The sequence below is a fragment of the Notothenia rossii genome, assembly GCF_949606895.1.
Source record: "Notothenia rossii genome assembly, chromosome: 3".
In the NCBI taxonomy this organism is placed as follows: Eukaryota; Metazoa; Chordata; class Actinopteri; order Perciformes; family Nototheniidae; genus Notothenia; species Notothenia rossii.
In genome coordinates this window covers 92,508,444-92,531,147 of record NC_136901.1, presented here as the reverse complement: position 1 = coordinate 92,531,147, position 22,704 = coordinate 92,508,444, and the positions used below count along the sequence as shown (strand labels likewise).

General features: G+C 39.4%; 1 protein-coding gene across 6 annotated transcripts in view; it reads left to right on the top strand.

The window, feature by feature from the left end:
* glra1 (glycine receptor, alpha 1) overlaps window positions 1-20,244 on the top strand; it is a 171,473-nt gene extending 151,229 nt beyond the window's left edge. For all 6 annotated transcript variants that reach the window (XM_079670304.1, XM_079670308.1, XM_079670303.1 and 3 more), the window contains one exon: window positions 14,529-20,244. In XM_079670304.1, the coding sequence (XP_079526430.1) occupies window positions 14,529-14,819 (291 nt within the window). In that variant the 3' untranslated portion in view covers window positions 14,820-20,244. The remainder of the gene's footprint in view (window positions 1-14,528) is intronic.
* Window positions 20,245-22,704: the final 2,460 nt, after the last annotated feature.

Genomic DNA, 22,704 nt, shown 5'->3' with positions numbered 1-22,704 from the left:
GGGATCAGATCAATAGCGTCACTCATCCTTGAAGGATAGCCGCCTGGCAGCAGCTCGCTTGTTTAACACAGACTCTCCAGACTGAGGAAGAAGAGAGAGAGACTCTTTAGAAATCAAAGGGAAGTCGAACATTACTGCCTCTCGCCTCTGTTTCAATCAGGACCGCCTTGACAGTTTGGCTTTCCTGCAACCAGCTGTGATACAGGGAGGTACTACGGACAATACTATTTATTAAGATGTTTTTAAGGGACTAAATGTAACAATTCACCCTCATGATGTGAAAACACGAGAGTTGTATGATGAAAGACTTTGTATGTTTCATAAAAACCAAACACCTTCAACATGAAACCATGGCAGCTTGAGTAACTAAGGCAAGTTTCTAGGGGTCCATTGGTCTGTTAGCTATAACATGAGGGAGAATTTGTGCTGGGTTGCAGGAGCATTAATTCAGATTCAACTCTTAATTATTCCTTTAATTTTCAATGTTGACAATCAACCTTTGTTTAAAATCGTTAGGGACAACATCTTGCTGCTATCATTAGTGACAAGTGTTTTTAATCAAAGCTCAATGCCTCCTGCATAACGTAAAAAAACCAATTTGCATAACTTTGTACCTCTGTTGAATTTATAAGTGCACGTAAGTGTATTAGGAATGCATTTGATAACAGCAATAACACCTTTAATACCTGTGCATTCATTACAAATGCAACTTCTCAAGGGGATGTTGTTATATCTGGAAAACAGTTGGTCAAAGGGTTTATCAAGGAATTAAAATGCAAACCTAACAATCTGTCTTTGCTAGTCTGGCCGTAGACATTTAGTTTTTTTGCACAAAGCAGTGAAACAACAGAGTGGTATTAAGGAAAACCAAACACTTATTAAGTAAGGGATAATGTGCAGCGAGGCGGTCATTATGGGTAAAAGAACACCCGACAGGCTGATCAGGAGCCCGACGCGAAGCGGGACCTTGACATTATCCCGCTTATTACATGGCAACATTCTCAACAAAGTAACGACATGACTCCCAATATTAATTGAAATGCTTTTATTGATTTAGAAAATGTTTTTATTGATTTAAAAATAGTTTCATTGATTTAAAATCACATGCATCCGCTAAGAAAAATAGTCCGTTGTTACCGTTTGAACTACGTAGCAACGGCAGGAACTACTTCGATAGCGCTTTTGTGGAGTTTTTTTATTACGGATTTGAAAACATTGTTGGTTGCTTTAAAAGTATACCATTCATTATTTCGAACCTTGGAAAGTATAGATATCCCTGCCCTAATTCCAAAGTAGCCGGCAACTGAATATGTTTTGCCGTTTGATGTCCGGACCTTTGCGTAAAAAGGACCGCAGCTCCGTGTTGAGGATTTCTGCCCAGTATGATCACTAGTCTTTAAATAGTTCCATAGCCCATAATGTGGTCTGTCTTTTCGCCTCTCTTACTTCTCCACTGTTTTCTTGGGGACTCATCAGCCTCTAACCATTCATCCTGTGCTCTCCAAATATATTAACATTAATATTAAAATCCTCCATGTTGCTCTCAGATGGTAGACAAAGGAAAACTAAAGACAAGTAAACAGCTTGCTTTTCGGCCAAACTGTATACAGTTAAATCGACCGGACTTCTTTCTGCAGATGTGAGCGTCCTTAACAACGGTCAATAAATCCATGACAGCGGTCTGTACTACTGGATTAACAACGTGTCACGTGTTCTGAATTGACCAATCTGAATCAAGTATTCAACTAAGCTATGTAATAAGACATGTTAATGTTAACAAATTTAAAAGTTGTAAGACAAAAACACGGAAAACACCCTGTGGTAGAAACAATCACGGTGACCATACGCTGTCTATTTTACTTTCAATTCTACCTTAATTTACAAAATAATCACCGTACGGAATTGAAGTAGATTCAAAACTAAAGATTGGGACCATAAACCTGGCAGGAAAATGTTCACTTAGGTAATAAATTAAGGGAGAAGAAGGTACATTTTCTCATAGACTTCTATAAAATATGTTGCCCCCTTCTTGATATTAGATATATTGCAGTTTAAGGCATTTATTTTGCACTTTCTAGACCTGGATTTTGCTTCTAAACAGAAAAAACACTTGCATTGGCATTAGCAAAGACAAACTAGAGCATAAAATGTGTTGAAATGAATCCCCCTTGTGAGGATATTCCCCAACAAATGTCATATTGTTCCCTATTTGTTTGAGAAAAACTATAGAAATGATTAAGCCTTTGTTATTTGTGAAATGTATGTCAATGAAAAGACCTAAGTGGCGATTAGAGCCTCTATAGAAATCAATGTGAAATCAAGCATTACTGCCTTCAGCGTCTGTGAAGTCCAGGGCGCTAAATGCAAATGTTTTAATCAAGGGGAGGCTTTCATTATAATACATTATTGGATGTAGATGTTAGAATAACTTTCCTGCATGAGAACTCACATCCTGAATCATTAAAACCGTTTAGCCCGGAGCTGGGACGCATCTAAATCCAGACGACCTTCACGTCAACAACGCGTTTAGGAGAGAAGTAAGAAAGCACGGATGCAGACACAGGATTAAAGCACAAAGAGTCTTTACTTGAGTTGTGTCCATTTACTTATCTCTCTATCTATCTACAGTATCTATCTATCTATCTATCTATCTATCTATCTATCTATCTATCTATCTATCTATCTATCTATCTATCTATATGTCTGTCTATCCATCTATCTATCTATCTATCTATCTACTTATCTCTCTATCTATATATCCATCCATCTATCTATCTATCCATCTATCTATCTATCTATCCATATATCTATCCATCCATCTATCTATCCATCTATCCATCCATCTATCTATCGATCTGTCTATCCATCTATCTATCCATCTATCTATCTATCTATCTATCTATCTATGCATATATCTGTCCATCTATCTATCCATCCATCTATCTATCGATCTGTCTATCCATCTATCTATCCATCTATCTATCTATCTATCTGTCTATCTATCTATCCATCTATTCATCCGTCTGTCTATCTATCTATCTACTTATCTCTCTATCTATCTATCTATCTATCTATCTATCTATCTATCTATCTATCTATCTATCTATCTATCTATCTATCTATCTATCTACCTACCTACAACCTGATCTTACCTTTCTATAACTATGAACGTCTACTATGACTATTACTATAACTGGGCGATGATTTACGAAAACAGCGACAGACTATCAAAATAAATCCCTGGAACTAAACTAAACATAAAACATGAACGTGACTAAAACTGAAACTTGACAAACATTTAACACCGTTTTAAACGCGTCGAGGAGAAAAGTAAAAAGCGCCCGTAGATCCTCGACACGTTTCCTCCCCTGCGGTCCTTTCTGTTTTTGGCACAGAAGTGTCCTAAGGGGAAGTTACCACTCTAACAACCCACGCTATCCCACTGTCTGACAATGACAGTGCCTTTTCAGCCCGACCTGACTTCCTGATTGATCGGCTATAATCAGCTCGTTAGCCGTGATTAGACGTTTTTCGGCGGGAGGGAAGCTGTACATTCTGGTTTTTCCTCTAAAAGCTTTGATCTCACAGGCTGTTCTGCAGTTCTGGGAACATAGATAAGAGAGCACAGGGATTAAGGAGCGATCAGTGAACTCCACCTCCTAACTGACAGGCTGTGAACACACTCACTGTTTCAGGAGAGGAAGCGCTTAATTGACTGCCTAAATGTCTATTTACTCTAAAGCAGACCTTCATTTCCAAAATAATCATCATACTGTATTGAAGAAGAGTTAAAACTAAAATATTTAGACCATAAAGTTGTTAGGAAAATAATCTCTGAGTTAATAAATCAAGATGAAAGTAGGCTAATTTTCTCATAGACTTATATATAATATGTCGCCCCCTGCTGGATATTAGAAAGAATGCTTTTGTTTGCACTTAGTAGACCTGTTGTAGAAGTAATCACACGGTAACCCCATCCTAAAGCATACCCTGCTTTATCGTATATTTACTCCAAATTGGACCGTGATTTTAAAAATAATCATCATTCTGTATTGAAGAAGAGTTAAACTGAACTGTTGTGGTGGAACTAATCACACAGTTACCATACCATACGTCTATTTAACTCTAGATTAGACCTTAATTTCCAAAATAATCATCGTACTGTATTGAAGAAGAGTTCAAACAAAAGATTCAGACCATAAACTTGTTAGGAAAATGTTCTCTGAGGTAATAAATCAAGGGAGAATTGGCTAATGTTCTCATAGACTTCTATACAATATGTCGCCCCCTGCTGGATATTAGAAGTAATGCAGTTTATGGCATTAATTGACAGAGTGGAAACCTAATTGTTGCATGTGTTCTGTATTTGTACAGATGACGCTTATCTCTTGAATGTACAGTGAGGCAGAACCGTGTGTTAATATCCATATTTATATTGCAATGCTTGACGTCTTGGCCTTATATTGGTCTTAAAAGCCACAGGATTAGTTAAAACATGAATTCCCATCAGATATGTTCTCACACAAATATGACCTTTTGGACTTAGAGGACTGGGAATTCATTTTTTTCCCCACTCAATCTTAGACCTGCAACATCTGTGTGTAAAGGATGCATAGACTATTGACTGCATTTATCAATTAACTACATTTTTAAAGCCCTGATTTGGCATTTTGGTAGTCGCAGTTTTGCTTTTTTGCCACCAGTATTGACACATGGTGGTACGAAGGAAAACCAAACTCTTATCAAGACATTTTTACGAGACATTTTTAGACTGTCATGAACTGTTATGGTAGCAACAATCACACGATGATCATACACTGCTTAATTGTCTATTTACTCTAAATTAGACTGTAATAAAAATAAACATCAAGGTGAGTTGGAAAAGACTTGAAGCTAAAGATTGAGACCATAAGCTTGTTTGGAAAATGTTCACTGGGGTAATAAATCAAGGGAGAAGTAAGTACGTTTTATCATAATCTCATAGGCTTCTGTACAATATGTCGCCCCCTGCTGGATATTACATATAATGCAGTTTAAGGCATTTCTTTGCACTTAAACCTTGATGTTGCCTCTTCGACATTAACAAACACTTGCACCGGCATTAGCAAAGACACAGTAGAGCATAATATGTGTTCAAATGAATCTCCTCGTGAGAATATTCACCAACAAATGCCTTATTTCTTTCCTATTTGTTTGAGAAAAACTACAGGGAATGATTGAGTCTTTGGTATAAATGAATCTTTGTATTTGTGAGATGACATGTATGTCAATGGAAAGACCAAAAGCTATTACCTATGTGGTCTCATAGCATGCATTGATAAACATGTAATAACCTGAATTGAATATGGTAATCAACGCCATATTACAAAAGCCATGGTTGTGGTTCGGTGTTTTCATGGAGTCACTATAAAACACTGTTTCCTTTACACCCATCTGACATAACAAGGCTATATGTAACCTTCTATGCTGCTCAAGTGAACCCTAATTGACGTTTTTAGCATCAGACTGAGTGCACAAAGTAAAAAGGAGCTGTGGTTTCCCTGAAATGTTGTTCAGATCAAATGAGTGAGAGAGGAAAGGGAGGAGGAGAGGAAGGAGCAGATCATGTGGATAATCATTCCAGGTCAGCGGCTTGATGAGCGAGACACATTAACGAACCGTGCTTTAGTGCAACCGGGGACCCCAGTGGAAAATAAAGCAGGAGAGAGAGAGAAAAGCAGGGGTGGATCGTGGGATGGGAAATTAAAAATGTAGTCAAAAAATGATCAACAGATTACCAAAAATGGTCTTAGACCTGTTGTTGTTTCTGTAGAATATTTACACAATTGCTGCTGGAAGTCTCTGCAAAGACACTGTTTAGGATGTGGTCCTTTTTTTATTCGTTTTTATTTAAAGGTTCCGTATCATACTGTTTCTCATCAATATATCACAGGTCTCAGATATATACAGAGCCTGTCTCTGATTGGCTGAAACACCAAACAGATCATCGCAGCATTACCCATAATCCCCTCTGTTTCAGCCCTTTTTCCAAAGTGCTGATTCTCTGACTGTTACTTTAGATGAAAATAAGGAGCCCCTCCCCACGCCCCTCTGAGAGACATTTGGTTACAAAGAACTCAATGGAGCTCTGGGAGGAGATTCAGGTGATAAGGCGGGGGGGGGGGGGTTACCTTGGTTGCTGATTGGCTAATGGTTACACAAGATTTTTTTTTAAATGGTTAAAACTCAAGAAGTTGTGTTTATCTAGGATGGTACAGTGGTGGTATGCATTTGGCTTCCTGTCAAACACCTTGATAGCTCTCTTGTACAGCGGTTCTATTGGCATATGTCCTTAAACATCTTTACCAGTAACACCTTGACTCACATCTCCTCAGAATCCACTCAACGCTGACATATTGAAACTGAAACGTCGCAAAAAAAGCTTCACATTTCTATAATGGAGCAGCGATAAGGACGGGGGTAAAAGGGTGGAGGACGGTTTGAAATGATTCCAGCAGAAAAGGGATCAGCGAAGGCAAATCGTATAATATATATTTTCTTTCGGCGGGGAATTGCTTCTCGGGGGAAATCATTCAGCGTAACACAAGCCGAGGACGCTAACCTCTCGGATCGTGTCTTATGTAAATGAGGGTCTCTGAAACACGTATCCACGGTGATATTTGCAGAGGAGATGGTTTGCTTCCTGCTTCCTGTTAATCTGCTCGATTAATCACATCAGCCGAGGCAGAGAGATAAACGCTTCACTCTGAGAGGAAGGCATGATGGATGCTCCTGCTCTCTTTCTGCTGCCCTTTCCCTTGTCTTCTCTCCCTCCCATCTCTTTCTCTCACTCCCATCTCTTTCTCTCACTCCCATCTCTTTCCCTCCCTCTGTCCCTTTGCCTCCTTTTTACAGAGGATCCAAATGTTGTTGTTTCTCTCAGTTCCTCGTTTATTCCTTTATCTCGTCTTCTTGCTTTCTCTTTAGTCCTGGTACCTTTGTATCAATTATGTTTCCCTCTTTTCCAGTCCATATCTCCTCCTCCTTTTCCCCCAACTACGCTCTCATCCACACACACACACACACACACACACACACACACACACACACACACACACACACACACACACACACACAAACTCTCATCCACACACACACACACACACACACACACATACACATACACATACACATACACATACACACACATACACACACACACACACACACACACACACACACACACACACACACACACACACACACACGCTCTCATCCACAACAATGTATTTTCTTTAGATACCCTATAGATATATTTGTATACTCTCCATATGTATATATTTACAGATTATTTTATTCGATATTTTTTTGTTCGCAGTTCCTTTTTTCTGTATTGTTTCATTCTCTTATCTCGTCTTCTTGCTTTCTCTTTAGTCCTTGTACCTTCGTATCAATTGTTTTCCCTCTCTTCTCCTCCTCTTGTTATTGTTCCTCCTCCTTTCCCCCAACCACTCCAGTACCTTTATCTAAAGGCCACTTACATAAAGCACTCTGGAAAAATGCAGAAATATACCTTTTAATAACCCTAAACAATTTGCAAATATTGTACTCACACTACCGCAATAGATTTAAATTACTTATTATTTGAATGCAACTCCTTTCACACTTGTATCGTGCATATCATATCCTACGTTTATATATTTTGTCTTCGTAGTAAATTGTTCTATTAATGAGAATTCTGAATTATTCTGTAACATGGGTTTTCTTTAGATACCCTTTAGATATAGTTGTCTAGTGTTTGTATGTATATATTTACAGATTATTATATTCTATTTTATTTTATTATACATTTTTGTTTTATTTAATTTATATAATTTTAATTTAACCTTTTTTTATTTGTTTTATTCTATTTTTTACTTTTAATGCTGCAAAAAAATCGATCTAAATCTAAATGACGCTGCTAAAATGGTTCCAGTGTAACTATGTTCCTTATTTAAATCTCCTGCAGTTATTTAGAGACACGTTCACACGACAAAAGGACGAGGTCGTGAATTATAAAAGTAGAAGCCCTGCATCAGAGGAGAGCCGCTGTGTTTCCATTACTGCAGAGGATGAATAATGTGTGACACTGAGATCTGAGATCAGCCCTGACCCAACGTCACAAGGCTGGAGACACTGAGGTCATGTGACACTCCATCAACCCAACAGATCCCTCTCAAGTCACATGACACATCTCTTAAAACTTTCAATTATTTGTTATGTCTTTTAGCGTTGAGACCGGTTGAGACACGATTAAAAGAAGGCCTTAGTGGATTTAGCAGATCTCTGACACTGAGTTTCCCCACGAAGAATCATGCAAAAGTAACATTTTAAATGATGTGTTTAAAAGCAATATTTGGAATTAAGAAATGTGGCATTAAAAAAGCACTAACTAAAGGAATCATGTTTGACTAAGAGTGCTCTGTATTCTGCAAGGATTTGGCTCTTATGAAACGTTGTTCAAATGTTTGACTTATTTATTAAAAAATATTTGTTGATGATGTCGGGAATACAAAACCACTCTCATTACACTGGTCCTTCTGTACCTTTCCACACAGGTGGATGCTCACAGAGAAGTCAGTCTCCTCCTCCTCCTCCTCCTCCTCCTCCTCCTCCTCCTCCTCCTCCTCCTCCTCGCTCTACATTAATCACATGGCAGGGAGAATAAAGCAGAGCATCTGTAATAGTTTAGAGCCGGCACTGAAGGACGAGCAGAGGTCGAATAGCATCGCGGCTAATGTGTGTGTGTGTGTGTGTGTGTGTGTGTGTGTGTGTGTGTGTGTGTGTGTGTGTGTGTGTGTGTGTGTGTGTGTGTGTGTGTGTGTGTGTGTGTGTGTGTGTGTGTGTGTGTGTGTGTGTGTGTTAACAGTAATAGATGGCTTGTTGTGAATACAAGGACAGAACGGGGACATGGGGTCGCTAAAAATGGATCGCTACCTGGTGGTCTAACACACACACACACACACACACACACACACACACACACACACACATTCACATGGCTATGGATACACACGTTGACATACATGCATGCACACACGCAAACTTATGGCATTTTTTGTCATTTTTGTGTGTTTTAAGCAGCTTTTTTATACCGCTTTTCTGTCCTTTCATTAATCCTTGGATGGGCATAAATGTTTTGGAACATTTATTGATTGCTATTTGGTATATAACCCCCATATCGCACTGTTATTACCCCCATACCACACACATTTTACTCCGTTATTACACCCCTCTTATACCATTATTACACCTGTACTATAGCCATGTTACACTGTTATTACATCCCATATAAGACTGTTATTACACTGTTATTACATCCCATATAAGACTGTTATTACACTGTTATTACATCCCATATAAGACTGTTATTACATCCCATATAAGACTGTTATTACACCCTCATGACACCAATATTACACATTTATACACCCATACACCATTATTAAACACTAATATTGCTCTGTTATTACGCCCAATATGACACACATTTTACACATTTATACACCCCCTATCCAATCATTATTACACCTGTATCATTACTCTGTTATTACACCCCTTTAATACCCTTATTATACCCATGTTTTACCCATTTTACACTGTTATTAAGACCATATTACACTAGTATTAGACCTGTATTACAGCCATCTAACACCAATATTACACTGTTATTAAAATTGCATTACACCCATGTTACACCCTTAATATACCCATGTTACACTGTTACTCATATAAGCTGTTATTATACCCATGGTACAGTGTTATAACATCCCATTACACTGTTATCAGACCCTTACTACACCCATTTTACACATGGACACATCCTATCATATGAGTGTATCCCCCAGCATGCAGAAACCATTTAAATGTTAACCGATATTTGCATTTATTGGTTTATTGAACATGCTTTGTGTCCCCGTCCCTCTGCTGGCAGCCGGTGCAACGGACGAGAGTTGAGTCCCCTTTTTTACGGGCTGCTTGATTTGTAGTTGCTGCAGAGGTTTTGCGTCAGTCGTTAAATCGTCCTGCTGCCAACACTTCCTCCGGGTGTTTTCAGATCACAAAATGATCCTTTTTTTTCTACCCACAATGCACTGGAAAGATTCCCCGCTGATTATCTTTTCCACGGGGGACTCAAGTCGTATCCATGCATGAATATTTTGACATAAAAACAACATGACTCTTAATCATCAAGAGGGCTTTTTGTTTGCTGATTTCTAATTTCATGGGGGCTGTTTTAAACTTTGAAGGGCACTTTGAAATGCTTTCTATTTCCCACACACACACACACACACACACACACACACACACACACACACACACACACACACACACACACACACACACACACACACACACACACACACACACACACACACACACACACACACACACACACACACACACACACACACACACACACACACCTTGTAGTGTTTGTGTCGGAGTCTACTCTGAACCAGATAAGGACGTCATTGTGTCTCCGGTAATGAAAGGCAGGGTGACGGTGCAGATAGGATTTTCAATATCTCTTTTATTTCGATAAAACACGTGCACGCTCACCGTCCTCGGAATAAATCACGTGCACGCTCGCCATAACCTTGAGTACAAGCGCATGTCAATCAATCCAATCCATTCACCCTCACCCCCTCCATCTCTCCGTGATGAACGCGCTCTGTGTTCGGCTTCATCTCGTATTGATGACTTTTACTGAAAGAAAAAAAGTGAGACGCGAGCGAAGTGATCGATGTCCAGATCATGATTTATGAATCCACCGTTTTGGAGCTTTTTGTGTCTAAGTTATCTGGCGCTGAAAACATGATTAGTGGGTGAAGAAGAGAAGGATTGATGGAATATGTTTTACATTTTTCTTCTGAATCATATAGCTCCAGTGAAACCAGGTTAAAGAGTCCTCTCCTGCTGATGTTCAGGTGTATATCAGTATGTAGTGTCTCTACTTTAAAGAGTCCTCTCCTGCTGATGTTCAGGTGTATATCAGTATGTAGTGTATCTACTTTAAAGAGTCCTCTCCTGCTGATGTTCAGGTATATATCAGTATGTAGTGTCTCTACTTTAAAGAGTCCTCTCCTGCTGATGTTCAGGTGTATATCAGTATGTAGTGTATCTCATTTAAAGAGTCCTCTCCTGCTGATGTTCAGGTGTATATCAGTATGTAGTGTCTCTACTTTAAAGAGTCCTCTCCTGCTGATGTTCAGGTGTAGATCAGTATGTAGTGTCTCTACTTTAAAGAGTCCTCTCCTGCTGATGTTCAGGTGTATATCAGTATGTAGTGTCTCTACTTTAAAGAGTTCTCGCCTGCTGATGTTCAGGTGTAGATCAGTATGTAGTGTCTCTACTTTAAAGAGTCCTCTCCTGCTGATGTTCAGGTGTATATCCGTATCTAGTGTCTCTACTTTAAAGAGTCCTCTCCTGCTGATGTTCAGGTGTATATCAGTATGTAGTGTCTCTACTTTAAAGAGTCCTCTCCTGCTGATGTTCAGGTGTATATCAGTATGTAGTGTCTCTACTTTAAAGAGTCCTCTCCTGCTGATGTTCAGGTGTATATCAGTATGTAGTGTCTCTACTTTAAAGAGTCCTCTCCTGCTGATGTTCAGGTGTATATCAGTATGTAGTGTCTCTACTTTAAAGAGTCCTCTCCTGCTGATGTTCAGGTGTATATCAGTATGTAGTGTCTCTACTTTAAAGAGTCCTCTCCTGCTGATGTTCAGGTGTATATCAGTATGTAGTGTCTCTACTTTAAAGAGTCCTCTCCTGCTGATGTTCAGGTGTATATCAGTATGTAGTGTCTCTACTTTAAAGAGTCCTCTCCTGCTGATGTTCAGGTGTATATCAGTATGTAGTGTCTCTACTTTAAAGAGTCCTCTCCTGCTGATGTTCAGGTGTATATCCGTATCTAGTGTCTCTACTTTAAAGAGTCCTCTCCTCCTGATGTTCAGGTGTATATCAGTATGTAGTGTCTCTACTTTAAAGAGTCCTCTCCTGCTGATGTTCAGGTGTATATCAGTATGTAGTGTCTCTACTTTAAAGAGTCCTCTCCTGCTGATGTTCAGGTGTATATCAGTATGTAGTGTCTCTACTTTAAAGAGTCCTCTCCTGCTGATGTTCAGGTGTATATCAGTATGTAGTGTCTCTACTTTAAAGAGTCCTCTCCTGCTGATGTTCAGGTGTATATCCGTATCTAGTGTCTCTACTTTAAAGAGTCCTCTCCTCCTGATGTTCAGGTGTATATCAGTATGTAGTGTCTCTACTTTAAAGAGTCCTCTCCTGCTGATGTTCAGGTGTATATCAGTATGTAGTGTCTCTACTTTAAAGAGTCCTCTCCTGCTGATGTTCAGGTGTATATGAGTATGTAGTGTCTCTACTTTAAAGAGTCCTCTCCTGCTGATGTTCAGGTGTATATCAGTATGTAGTGTCTCTACTTTAAAGAGTCCTCTCCTGCTGATGTTCAGGTGTATATCAGTATGTAGTGTCTCTACTTTAAAGAGTTCTCGCCTGCTGATGTTCAGGTGTAGATCAGTATGTAGTGTCTCTACTTTAAAGAGTCCTCTCCTGCTGATGTTCAGGTGTATATCCGTATCTAGTGTCTCTACTTTAAAGAGTCCTCTCCTCCTGATGTTCAGGTGTATATCAGTATGTAGTGTCTCTACTTTAAAGAGTCCTCTCCTGCTGATGTTCAGGTGTATATCAGTATGTAGTGTCTCTACTTTAAAGAGTCCTCTCCTGCTGATGTTCAGGTGTATATCAGTATGTAGTGTCTCTACTTTAAAGAGTCCTCTCCTGCTGATGTTCAGGTGTATATCAGTATGTAGTGTCTCTACTTTAAAGAGTCCTCTCCTGCTGATGTTCAGGTGTATATCAGTATGTAGTGTCTCTACTTTAAAGAGTCCTCTCCTGCTGATGTTCAGGTGTATATCAGTATGTAGTGTCTCTACTTTAAAGAGTCCTCTCCTGCTGATGTTCAGGTGTATATCAGTATGTAGTGTCTCTACTTTAAAGAGTCCTCTCCTGCTGATGTTCAGGTGTATATCAGTATGTAGTGTCTCTACTTTAAAGAGTCCTCTCCTGCTGATGTTCAGGTGTATATCAGTATGTAGTGTCTCTACTTTAAAGAGTCCTCTCCTGCTGATGTTCAGGTGTATATCAGTATGTAGTGTCTCTACTTTAAAGAGTCCTCTCCTGCTGATGTTCAGGTGTATATCCGTATCTAGTGTCTCTACTTTAAAGAGTCCTCTCCTCCTGATGTTCAGGTGTATATCAGTATGTAGTGTCTCTACTTTAAAGAGTCCTCTCCTGCTGATGTTCAGGTGTATATCAGTATGTAGTGTCTCTACTTTAAAGAGTCCTCTCCTGCTGATGTTCAGGTGTATATCAGTATGTAGTGTCTCTACTTTAAAGAGTCCTCTCCTGCTGATGTTCAGGTGTATATCCGTATCTAGTGTCTCTACTTTAAAGAGTCCTCTCCTCCTGATGTTCAGGTGTATATCAGTATGTAGTGTCTCTACTTTAAAGAGTCCTCTCCTGCTGATGTTCAGGTGTATATCAGTATGTAGTGTCTCTACTTTAAAGAGTCCTCTCCTGCTCATGTTCAGGTGTATATCAGTATGTAGTGTCTCTACTTTAAAGAGTCCTCTCCTGCTCATGTTCAGGTGTATATCAGTATGTAGTGTTTCTACTTTAAAGAGTCCTCTCCTGCTGATGTTCAGGTGTATATCCGTATCTAGTGTCTCTACTTTAAAGAGTCCTCTCCTCCTGATGTTCAGGTGTATATCAGTATGTAGTGTCTCTACTTTAAAGAGTCCTCTCCTGCTGATGTTCAGGTGTATATCAGTATGTAGTGTCTCTACTTTAAAGAGTCCTCTCCTGCTCATGTTTAGGTTCATATTATACTCTGACATGTTTCCATGCTTTAATGTTCAAAAAGGTCTCTTGGAAAGAAATGTCCTCTGGAGGAAACACAGGGATTTTAGCCTTTTAACCATTTACATGCACACAACCCTATCATTGATGTTTGGCGTTTATTTTCACCTCATGTTATGATATTATAACAGATATGTTATATGGAATATATGGTTTTCATGTGTGAACCAACTAAACTGACCTTTGATATACACACAGACACATTGCACAGATGCATGCAAACACACACACACACACACACTCACTCACTCTCATCCACACACACACACACACATCCACACACATTCTAGTCCACAATCACACACAACTTTTACATTTTCTTGTCTGGAATTGTTGGTTTTCATGTCTGAATTGAAGTGACCTTGACTGATAAGCACTTTGCACAGCTGCATGCACACACACACACACACACACACACACACACACACACACACACACACACACACACACACACACACACACACACACACACACACACACACACACACACACACACACACACACACACACACACACACACACACACACACACACACACAGCTCCAACAGTAACGTGTTTCTCTGTGTTTCAGGAGGACGAGACAGGCGAGGGCCGCTTCAGTTTCCCGGGTTACGGCATGGGTCCCGCGTGCCTCCAGAACAAAGACGGCATGGCCATCAAAGGGAACAACAACAACGCCCCGCCCACCACCAACCCGGGGGAGAAGACCATCGACGAGATGAAGAAGCTGTTCATCGGCCGGGCCAAACGCATCGACACCGTTTCCCGCGTGGCCTTCCCCCTCGTCTTCCTCATTTTTAACACTTTCTACTGGATCACTTACAAGATCATCCGCAGCGAGGACATCCACAACATGACTTAGTCGAGAGGGCGGAGGAGGAGGAGGAAAACAGAGCGAAGAAGACGAGACACAAAAAAAAGGAAAGGGACACGGAGAGAGATGACTTCAAAGGGAGAGATCATTCATTGCCGCCCTGATTTCCGCGCCTCCTTTCCTTGACTTCCTCCAGGATAAGTTGCTTGTTCGCCTCCCTCAGCCCCTCCTAATAGACATTATTTATTGCTTTCTTTCCCCTTTATTCCCCTCCCAGAATCCCAACTCATTCCGGCTCTTTCCATCTCCTGAATAATCCGGAACCAGTGCAATAGCAATGCAGTAAAATGCATGATATATGAATGTGGCAATATATTAATGAAAAAGATGACAAAGCAAACAGACTCTTGGAGCCCAACAAACTGTGTGGGATTGGACGGAGACAGATATATAATTCTATATGAAAAAGAGATGTCGGGACGGGGGTGGGGGACGTACGAGAAGCAGTGTAATATACTCATATATCTATCATAAAACGGAGAAAAAAAGAACTTGATTTGCAAAGGCGGGCATCTGGAAAATGAGGGATTTTTTCACAACCCCACCAAAAAAAAGGGAAGAAGGCAGATTGGTGCTTCCATTAAATAAATCGATGCAAGGATCACGCGTTCTATAGATCTAGATTTGCTTCAAAATGTGTATTGCAAGCACTCCTCAACGCTTTTTCCTCCCCGCCAACGAGCCTCCGACTGAACGAGAGGTGTTCTCCGCTGCCGCTGTCAAACGTACGACTGGACAAACGGAAAAAATATCGTGAAACACTGAAACGGGCAGTGCTGATTTTGAGACAAAATATCAAACGTATCTGTGGTGTTCCTCGACTTGTCCTTCATTTATTTCATATCTGTTTCTTCATTTATGTGCCAAGTAAACATGTCGCTGTGCAGCTTTTTTGCTCAAGAGGAAGGCGGATTGTTGGACGTCGAATTGATCGGCGTTCCCTCACGAAGCTTCTTCCGGGTTTTTCTTTCTTGTTTAAATCCCTGGATTTTCCTCGTTGTGTTTATGGGGGACGGAACCACAGATATGTTTACATCCTTATTAGTGCTTCCTTGCTTTGACCCCGCCTTAATGTGACACCCTTCCCCCAGCTGAGAGGACATATTGTAGTCAATTGAAACAGATTATAGCACCTGTTATACCTTAATTAACTGTATTTCCATCTCATTCACTGTAGCTGCGAGCGTCTTCATTAGTGAAAAAGCTTCATGGAGAATTCAAAACTGGATTTCTTTTTGCCACGTTGGACGGGATTCGATCATTCTGCAGGTTTTGATTTCATCTTTTTTGATTTGCGCCAGGCTTCTCTATGCAATGATCAGTATATGCAATTATGATTTTGCCTTCCTTTCAGCGACTCCATCTCAAAACGTTCGTGAGTTGCTGCTGCCTCATTCATCCCTAAACAAACGGTCAATCTTACCGATAAATATTGAGGTAATGCGGGAACATAGAGCAATAAAACAAAGTCAATAATTGCCAAATTCAGGAGGGACTTTCACCTCAGGCATGAAGAAATCAGCAGCAAACAGACTGAGTTTTAAAAATTGGATCACAAAAGTGGATAAAAGTATTTTTCTGCGCGAGCCGGTTTCCAGTTTTCTAAGACAAAACTCAAAATGAACAAATGATAACGACGTGGAGATGTATTTTGTTTATGCAAAGTAAACATTTGTTGTGTTAAAAGTCAAAGCAGTGACTGTAGTAACTCAGAGAATCCGAGGAAATCCCAGTTTAAGTGTTAACCACTCGTCCACCAGCAGAACGACAGGAAATAGATCCTTTGTAGCTTCTAATTGAACAAGAAATCAACGCCGTTCTTCAATATCCAATCACGTTGCTTAATTGTTTGCCTGACTGAGCATCGGGATTGGGTTCTTAGGTAATAATATAAATGTGATAGGCGAAAACCTCAAAATCTGTTTTTACCGCCAGTCAAATGACTCCCAAAAAGGGGCGGGGCTCTAAAAGGAGATAAAGTTAACCAGATTTAATTTAGAAAGAAAAGACCTCACATACAGGAAAACATGGTTTAGTTCCAGTTAAAATCTCCATTAAAGCGTCTCGTGTCAAAATGTTTAAGCCCCGGTCCAACTTGGTTTTGACGCAAAACCAAAGATGATTTTTTAAATACATTTCTCGTGTCGTTGTCATTGCCTTTTGCTGCTGCTGTCGCGGGGCAAGTGGTTCAAGACGTCGCTGCAGGATGTGAAATCATATTCATTTTGTGTTTTCAATATGATTGCCAGATGCAGTATTGCCAGATTAACTTCAGATATTTAAATGAAATGATATAATATATATAAAGGCATATTTTGATATGAAACATGTATGTATTTTCCCTCAACAATCTTGTATTCCCTTATTTTTTAAACACCACCCACTATCCATTAATCCCCATCTCTTTCCAAATTCTTACAGTGTGTAAAAGAGAGTCTAAATTTACTACTATGACTTTTAATTCATTATTATTATCAAAGTGTGTAAAACTGATCCGAAGGGCTATGCCACGCACATACATCCTTCTGTTCTGAGTCCAAAATGTCATGATTTTAAAGTGGAAGTGCCATAGCATCATTTGCAAAAACTATGCATTTAATTCAGTAACTCATTCCCAGTCAATCTTTTTAGGGCCATGATCACCTAGGATGCTTTATTCTTCACTCTTTTTAATGCTTGCATTTAGGTTGTAAACCATCAGATTTAGACAAAGATGAAATTAGAAGTATTAACGTTTTGTCTTTTAGCTTCATGGCGAACAGTATTAGCTTAATAGCATCCGTCCTTTTAGCAAAGCAACTCTACATGTAGCTTTATGAAGTCCAAATAATAAAAACATTACAATTTCTTTACCTAAAACCTCCCGATATCAACTATTTTGCAAGGAAATGCGGCACGACGTAGCGGGAGTATCTAGCTAGTCAGCAAAGCTAGCTAGCATACATGATACTTAGCTAGCTGTGAATGAAATTTGTGCAACTTTTAGATTGAATTTATTTGTTAATTCAAATTACATTGTGGTATTTTTACGTGCTAGCACTCCAACAACAACAAGTCCCACGTTTTTCATAAATGTTATTTCGCTAGCAACTTGCTACTACGTCGTCTCTTATGCCCAAATAAAAAACATTACAGTTTCTCTAGCTAAAACTGCCAGAAATCAACTATTTGGCTTACATCTGTAGAGAGAAACGTAGCAAGACGTAGAGAGAGTAGGCACAGAGTACTTTAGCTAGCTTGATAGGACATTCGTGCAACGTTTAGAAAGCATTTCTTTGTTTGTCCAAATGTCACCCTTTTATTTTGGTCTTTATTTCATGTTAGCATCACAGTTAGCACTCCAACAAAAACTAAGAGGACCAGTCAGAGAAGCTAGCTAGCATACATGCTATTAATCTAGCTGTGAGTGATGTGTGTTCAACTTTTTTGATAGCATTACTTTATTTCATGGTAAAACTCAAACAAAAAAAGGCCAATGTTTTTCAGAATATTTTCTAAACGTGTCCTGCTAGCTACCTCAACTCTTATGCTAAAGTACGTACACGCAACATAGCAATATATAAGAGGAACAGGCATGGACTTTAATCAGGTAAAGGGAATTTAGTAACTATTTTAACGAATTACAGATTTTTGTTGAAGGCAGCGCAAGCTATTGACGATATGTAGCACATCCTTACAAGTACACAAAACGTGTTCTTCATACAAATGAGTGAATTTTAAGAAAGTAAGATTTAAAAATATGTATCTTTTGAGAGTCTAGCAGCTTCGTAACAAACCAGCAAAAGTAAAAACAAGAGGATGCCAAGGAGTTTAATTGGAAACGCCAAAATAAATTATTGCTAATCAAGGAATAAATATATATTTTGTTGACTTTGAGCTCCCTAAAAACCAACAACAGTTAAAAAAAAAAAAAAAAAGCAATAAGAGGATGCTAAAGAGTTCATGATAGAGGCGGCCTTTTACGTTTTCATTGGAAATTCCCAACTAAATGGTTGGAAGTAAAGAAATAAATATAGATTTTGTTGACTCAAATATTATCTAGCATCAGTTTGAGTCCCTTCAGAGTGATTGTATGTCATATAGATTAAAAAAGGTGCATCATTTGAGACTAGAGAACTCCGTAAAACAAAAAGTAAAAAAACTGCAATAAGAGGATGCTAAATATTTTGTGATTGAGGCGGCCTTTTACGTTTTCATTGGAATAATAAATGGAGAAGTAAATATAGATTTTGTTGATTTTGGATCTGGAGCATCACTCGGAGTCCCTTCAGAGTGACTGTACGTCAAAGATAGTCCGAAAACAACCCCTTTTGTTCCCTGTTTCTCGCCTCCTCTCTGATCACGGCCTGGGAAAGCTCGGCCTCATTAAGATCCTTATTATTTGTATGTATGTTTCTTCTGTGCCATAGACACTGCATCTGGAATAAGTGAGAAGCACTGTCCTGTCCTCATGTTGCCAACAGCAGTCGTCCATTTTTCTAGAGCTTACATATCTTCTCGTGCCATATGGGGGTTGAATATGCAACTGAGAAACAAGGAGGACCTATAAAGCATATCATGCATTCATTCAACTACCATGTTTACATGATGCATACCCTTTTTTCCTCAGGCGTGGGTGTTGTGTATACCATAGTCATGTTAGAGCTTTGTCATAGGCCTCACATCATTGTATTAATCATTGTTATACTGTGTGGGTTGGGGGGAGGGGAGGGTTCATAACATGAGATAGAAACTGGGTTTATATTGCATTACGTTGAGATGTGATGCATTCGGACTGAACAATGGGAGATGTGTTTTTTTCGGACGTTTATAAAAAAATCCTGAGGTTCTGAACTGGATTTTAAAGTAGCATGGTTTGATTTGTCGGCGATTAATGACTCTTATCGGTTTCCGGGGGTTTGGGTTTCTCTTGTATTTTATTGTATGTATTGTACAATCCGAAAGGGAGACGGGACAAATACAGTGAAGCTGCTGTGAACTTAAAGGAAACATTATTATGATTAATATATTTATTTATTTATTTTTCTTTGCACAAGTTGGAATGGCCTTAATTTTTTGCTTTTACTTGCTTCTATTGTGTATTGGCACAAAGTGCACCCGTTTGATTTTTAGCAGAAATGCTCATTACGATGCTTATAATCCGAAAAAGTGCACATCGAAGCAGGATGATATAAAAAAAATATATAAGAAAAGTTCAGCAAATCCTTTTTATTTTTCATTAATCTGAGAAAAACAATATTTTGCATGACTATAAATACAATGGCAGATATTTTGGCTTGTACAAAAAAATGTGAAGCAATTTGAAGAGAAAAAAAGAATGTACCGTTTCTGCTGTATCTGTATATATCTAAATATTTATTGAAATATGTCATACTACTAATTCTATTAACGATTAAAGGTTTTCTGAACAAAATCTCTTTACCTGTTTTTTGAAAATTGTCAAGGTTGTTGGAGGAGTTGGATCTTCTGCTTTCTGTTACTCGACTCAAGGATCTGTGTAATCATTAAAGAAAAAGTATTAAAAATTGCAAATAAATCCTTTGTTGGGGGCGTCGTTATTCACTGACATCCCTCTGAGTTTCAGCAACATTTCTCAACAGCTGTGCCATCCTGATTGGTTGGATTTTGGGGGGGGGGGTTTCTGAAAAGATATTGGAGACATGCATGTATATTTTGCCTGAATGATTTCCCTATACTCTAGAACAGGGGTGTCGAACTCATTTTCATCTCGGGCCACATTCGCATTATGGTTGCAGTCAAAGGGCCGGTTGTAACTTTAAGACTATATAAATGTACATATTTAATATATATAAAATAATGTATGATATTACATTATTGCCTCTGCATTGGATTATTATCGGATAGGGTAATCACTTCATAATTAACTCGGTCTGAAAGCAGAAGTCTAGGGCAAATAATTGCAAGTCTCTTCAGTGAGAACGTCACAAAATGATTTTTAAAAGAAAAGCTAAATAAAAAGTGACATTTTGAAAAAAAAATCAAATCTGAGAAAAAAATTGTAATTTGAGATGCATTGTGGGACATGTAGTTTATGGGCAATGTGCTTCTGTAAATCGCCATGTAACCGTATAACAAACATATTATATTCTTTGCAAGCTCTTGTGGGCCACATAAAATGAAGTCGCGGGCCGGATTTGGCCCCCGGGCCTTGAGTTTGACACCCCTGCTCTAGAAAGTCTTTGTTCAGAAGTGTATCTCCACTGGTGCCGAAAAGAGAGCACTATATGCTCTATAAAGGTTTTACCAACACTGTAATCCTGCTAGAAATCCACAGTTTTTAGATATAACAGTAATCTGATCTCGTCTTCTGTATGTCACTTTAAGCATTTACAGATACCTTCTTTTTTTTACCCTGATTACGTAAACCCATGACATGTAATCCATTACTCCCCAAGCCTGCAGGGCAAAGGTAAGTACACAAGTGTGTGTGTGTGTGTGTGTGTGTGTGTGTGTGTGTGTGTGTGTGTGTGTGTGTGTGTGTGTGTGTGCTCGGGGTCTTGCTGCCAGCTGGACCAGAACATGCTGGAATCCACAAACACTGATAGTGTGTGTGTATAACAGCAGGAGGCCCTCACACTGCATACTGATCCATCACACAGCACGGGGACCGGCTGCTGAGACTCAGAGGTCAAAAGGTCAAACCCCAAATGCATTAATGAGACCAGTAAGAGACTTTTATGGCATTAAGCTGCTTCTCCCAGAGTTTCATCAGAAAACACTCCCATAGCATTTTGTTGTTTCTATGACAACGATATCTTGTCACTGTTGTATGACTTTATTTTCTCATCTATGCTATTATATATTTGTTTGACATGGTTTTTTCACCGTGAACCAGAAGACGCTTCCTTTCACACTTTGTCTGATTGAGCTTCAGCGCTCAGTCTGGCAGCCAAAGAGCGAGGAGGACGAACAGTGTATGACGAGATAAGATGGAACTTTATTTTTCCCCTTTGTGGAAATGCAGGCGTTTATAGCAGCAACAGTGTCAGAGTGAAAAACAGGATTCACACAAAGTACAAATAAAGATAACATTTAGATAAAAGTCACTCAGCTTCCAGTGTCCGTCCGTGTTACAACTCAGACACTTAGGGGGTAGGATACAATTGCACGACCCGGGAGACAGAGGTAAAGTATTTTAAAATACTTTATTTTTCCATGAACAGCAAAAATGAACAAAAAGGTAACGACCAAAACTCCAGTCGAGATGACAAAGAATAGAGAACAAAAAACGAAAGCGCTCACGCAGTGAGGAATCAGAAACCTTTCAAGAGTACCAAGAGCATAGCCCTTACCATGACATTAGACAAGACGAACTGACACTGAACACTGGGAGACAGGAGAATTTAAACACAGGGTAACAAGACACAGGTGGGAAACAATCAGGGGCGGGGCTGACACTGATGAGCACAGGAGACACACAAGGACTGACAGGTGAAAACAATCAGGAAATTAGACAAACCAGGGAAACTAACGACAGACAGGAAAACACAGGGAGAAGGACCAGACAATATGCAGGGAGGAAAACATGACAAGGAGAACGGACAAACACCCACGACCAGACACACAAAGTTAAAACCGTGACAGTCCGGCTGATCTGCTCAAAGAAACAGACTTGTTTCGGTCGATGTGATGAAAGTTTCACGGTCAAAAACGAGCACTTCTGCCAATGTATACAGTGACGTCACCCACCGGAGCTTTTATGAAAAATGTGCAAATGTTATCGACTAAGATGATTTGGAGCGGCCGCAGAAAAAAGGTGGAGCATTCAGAGACAACGCTGGGTGCTTTTTCTCAAGGAGCTCACATGGGACAGCAGGCAATAGCTTCTCATCGGTATCAATACCAAAATAAA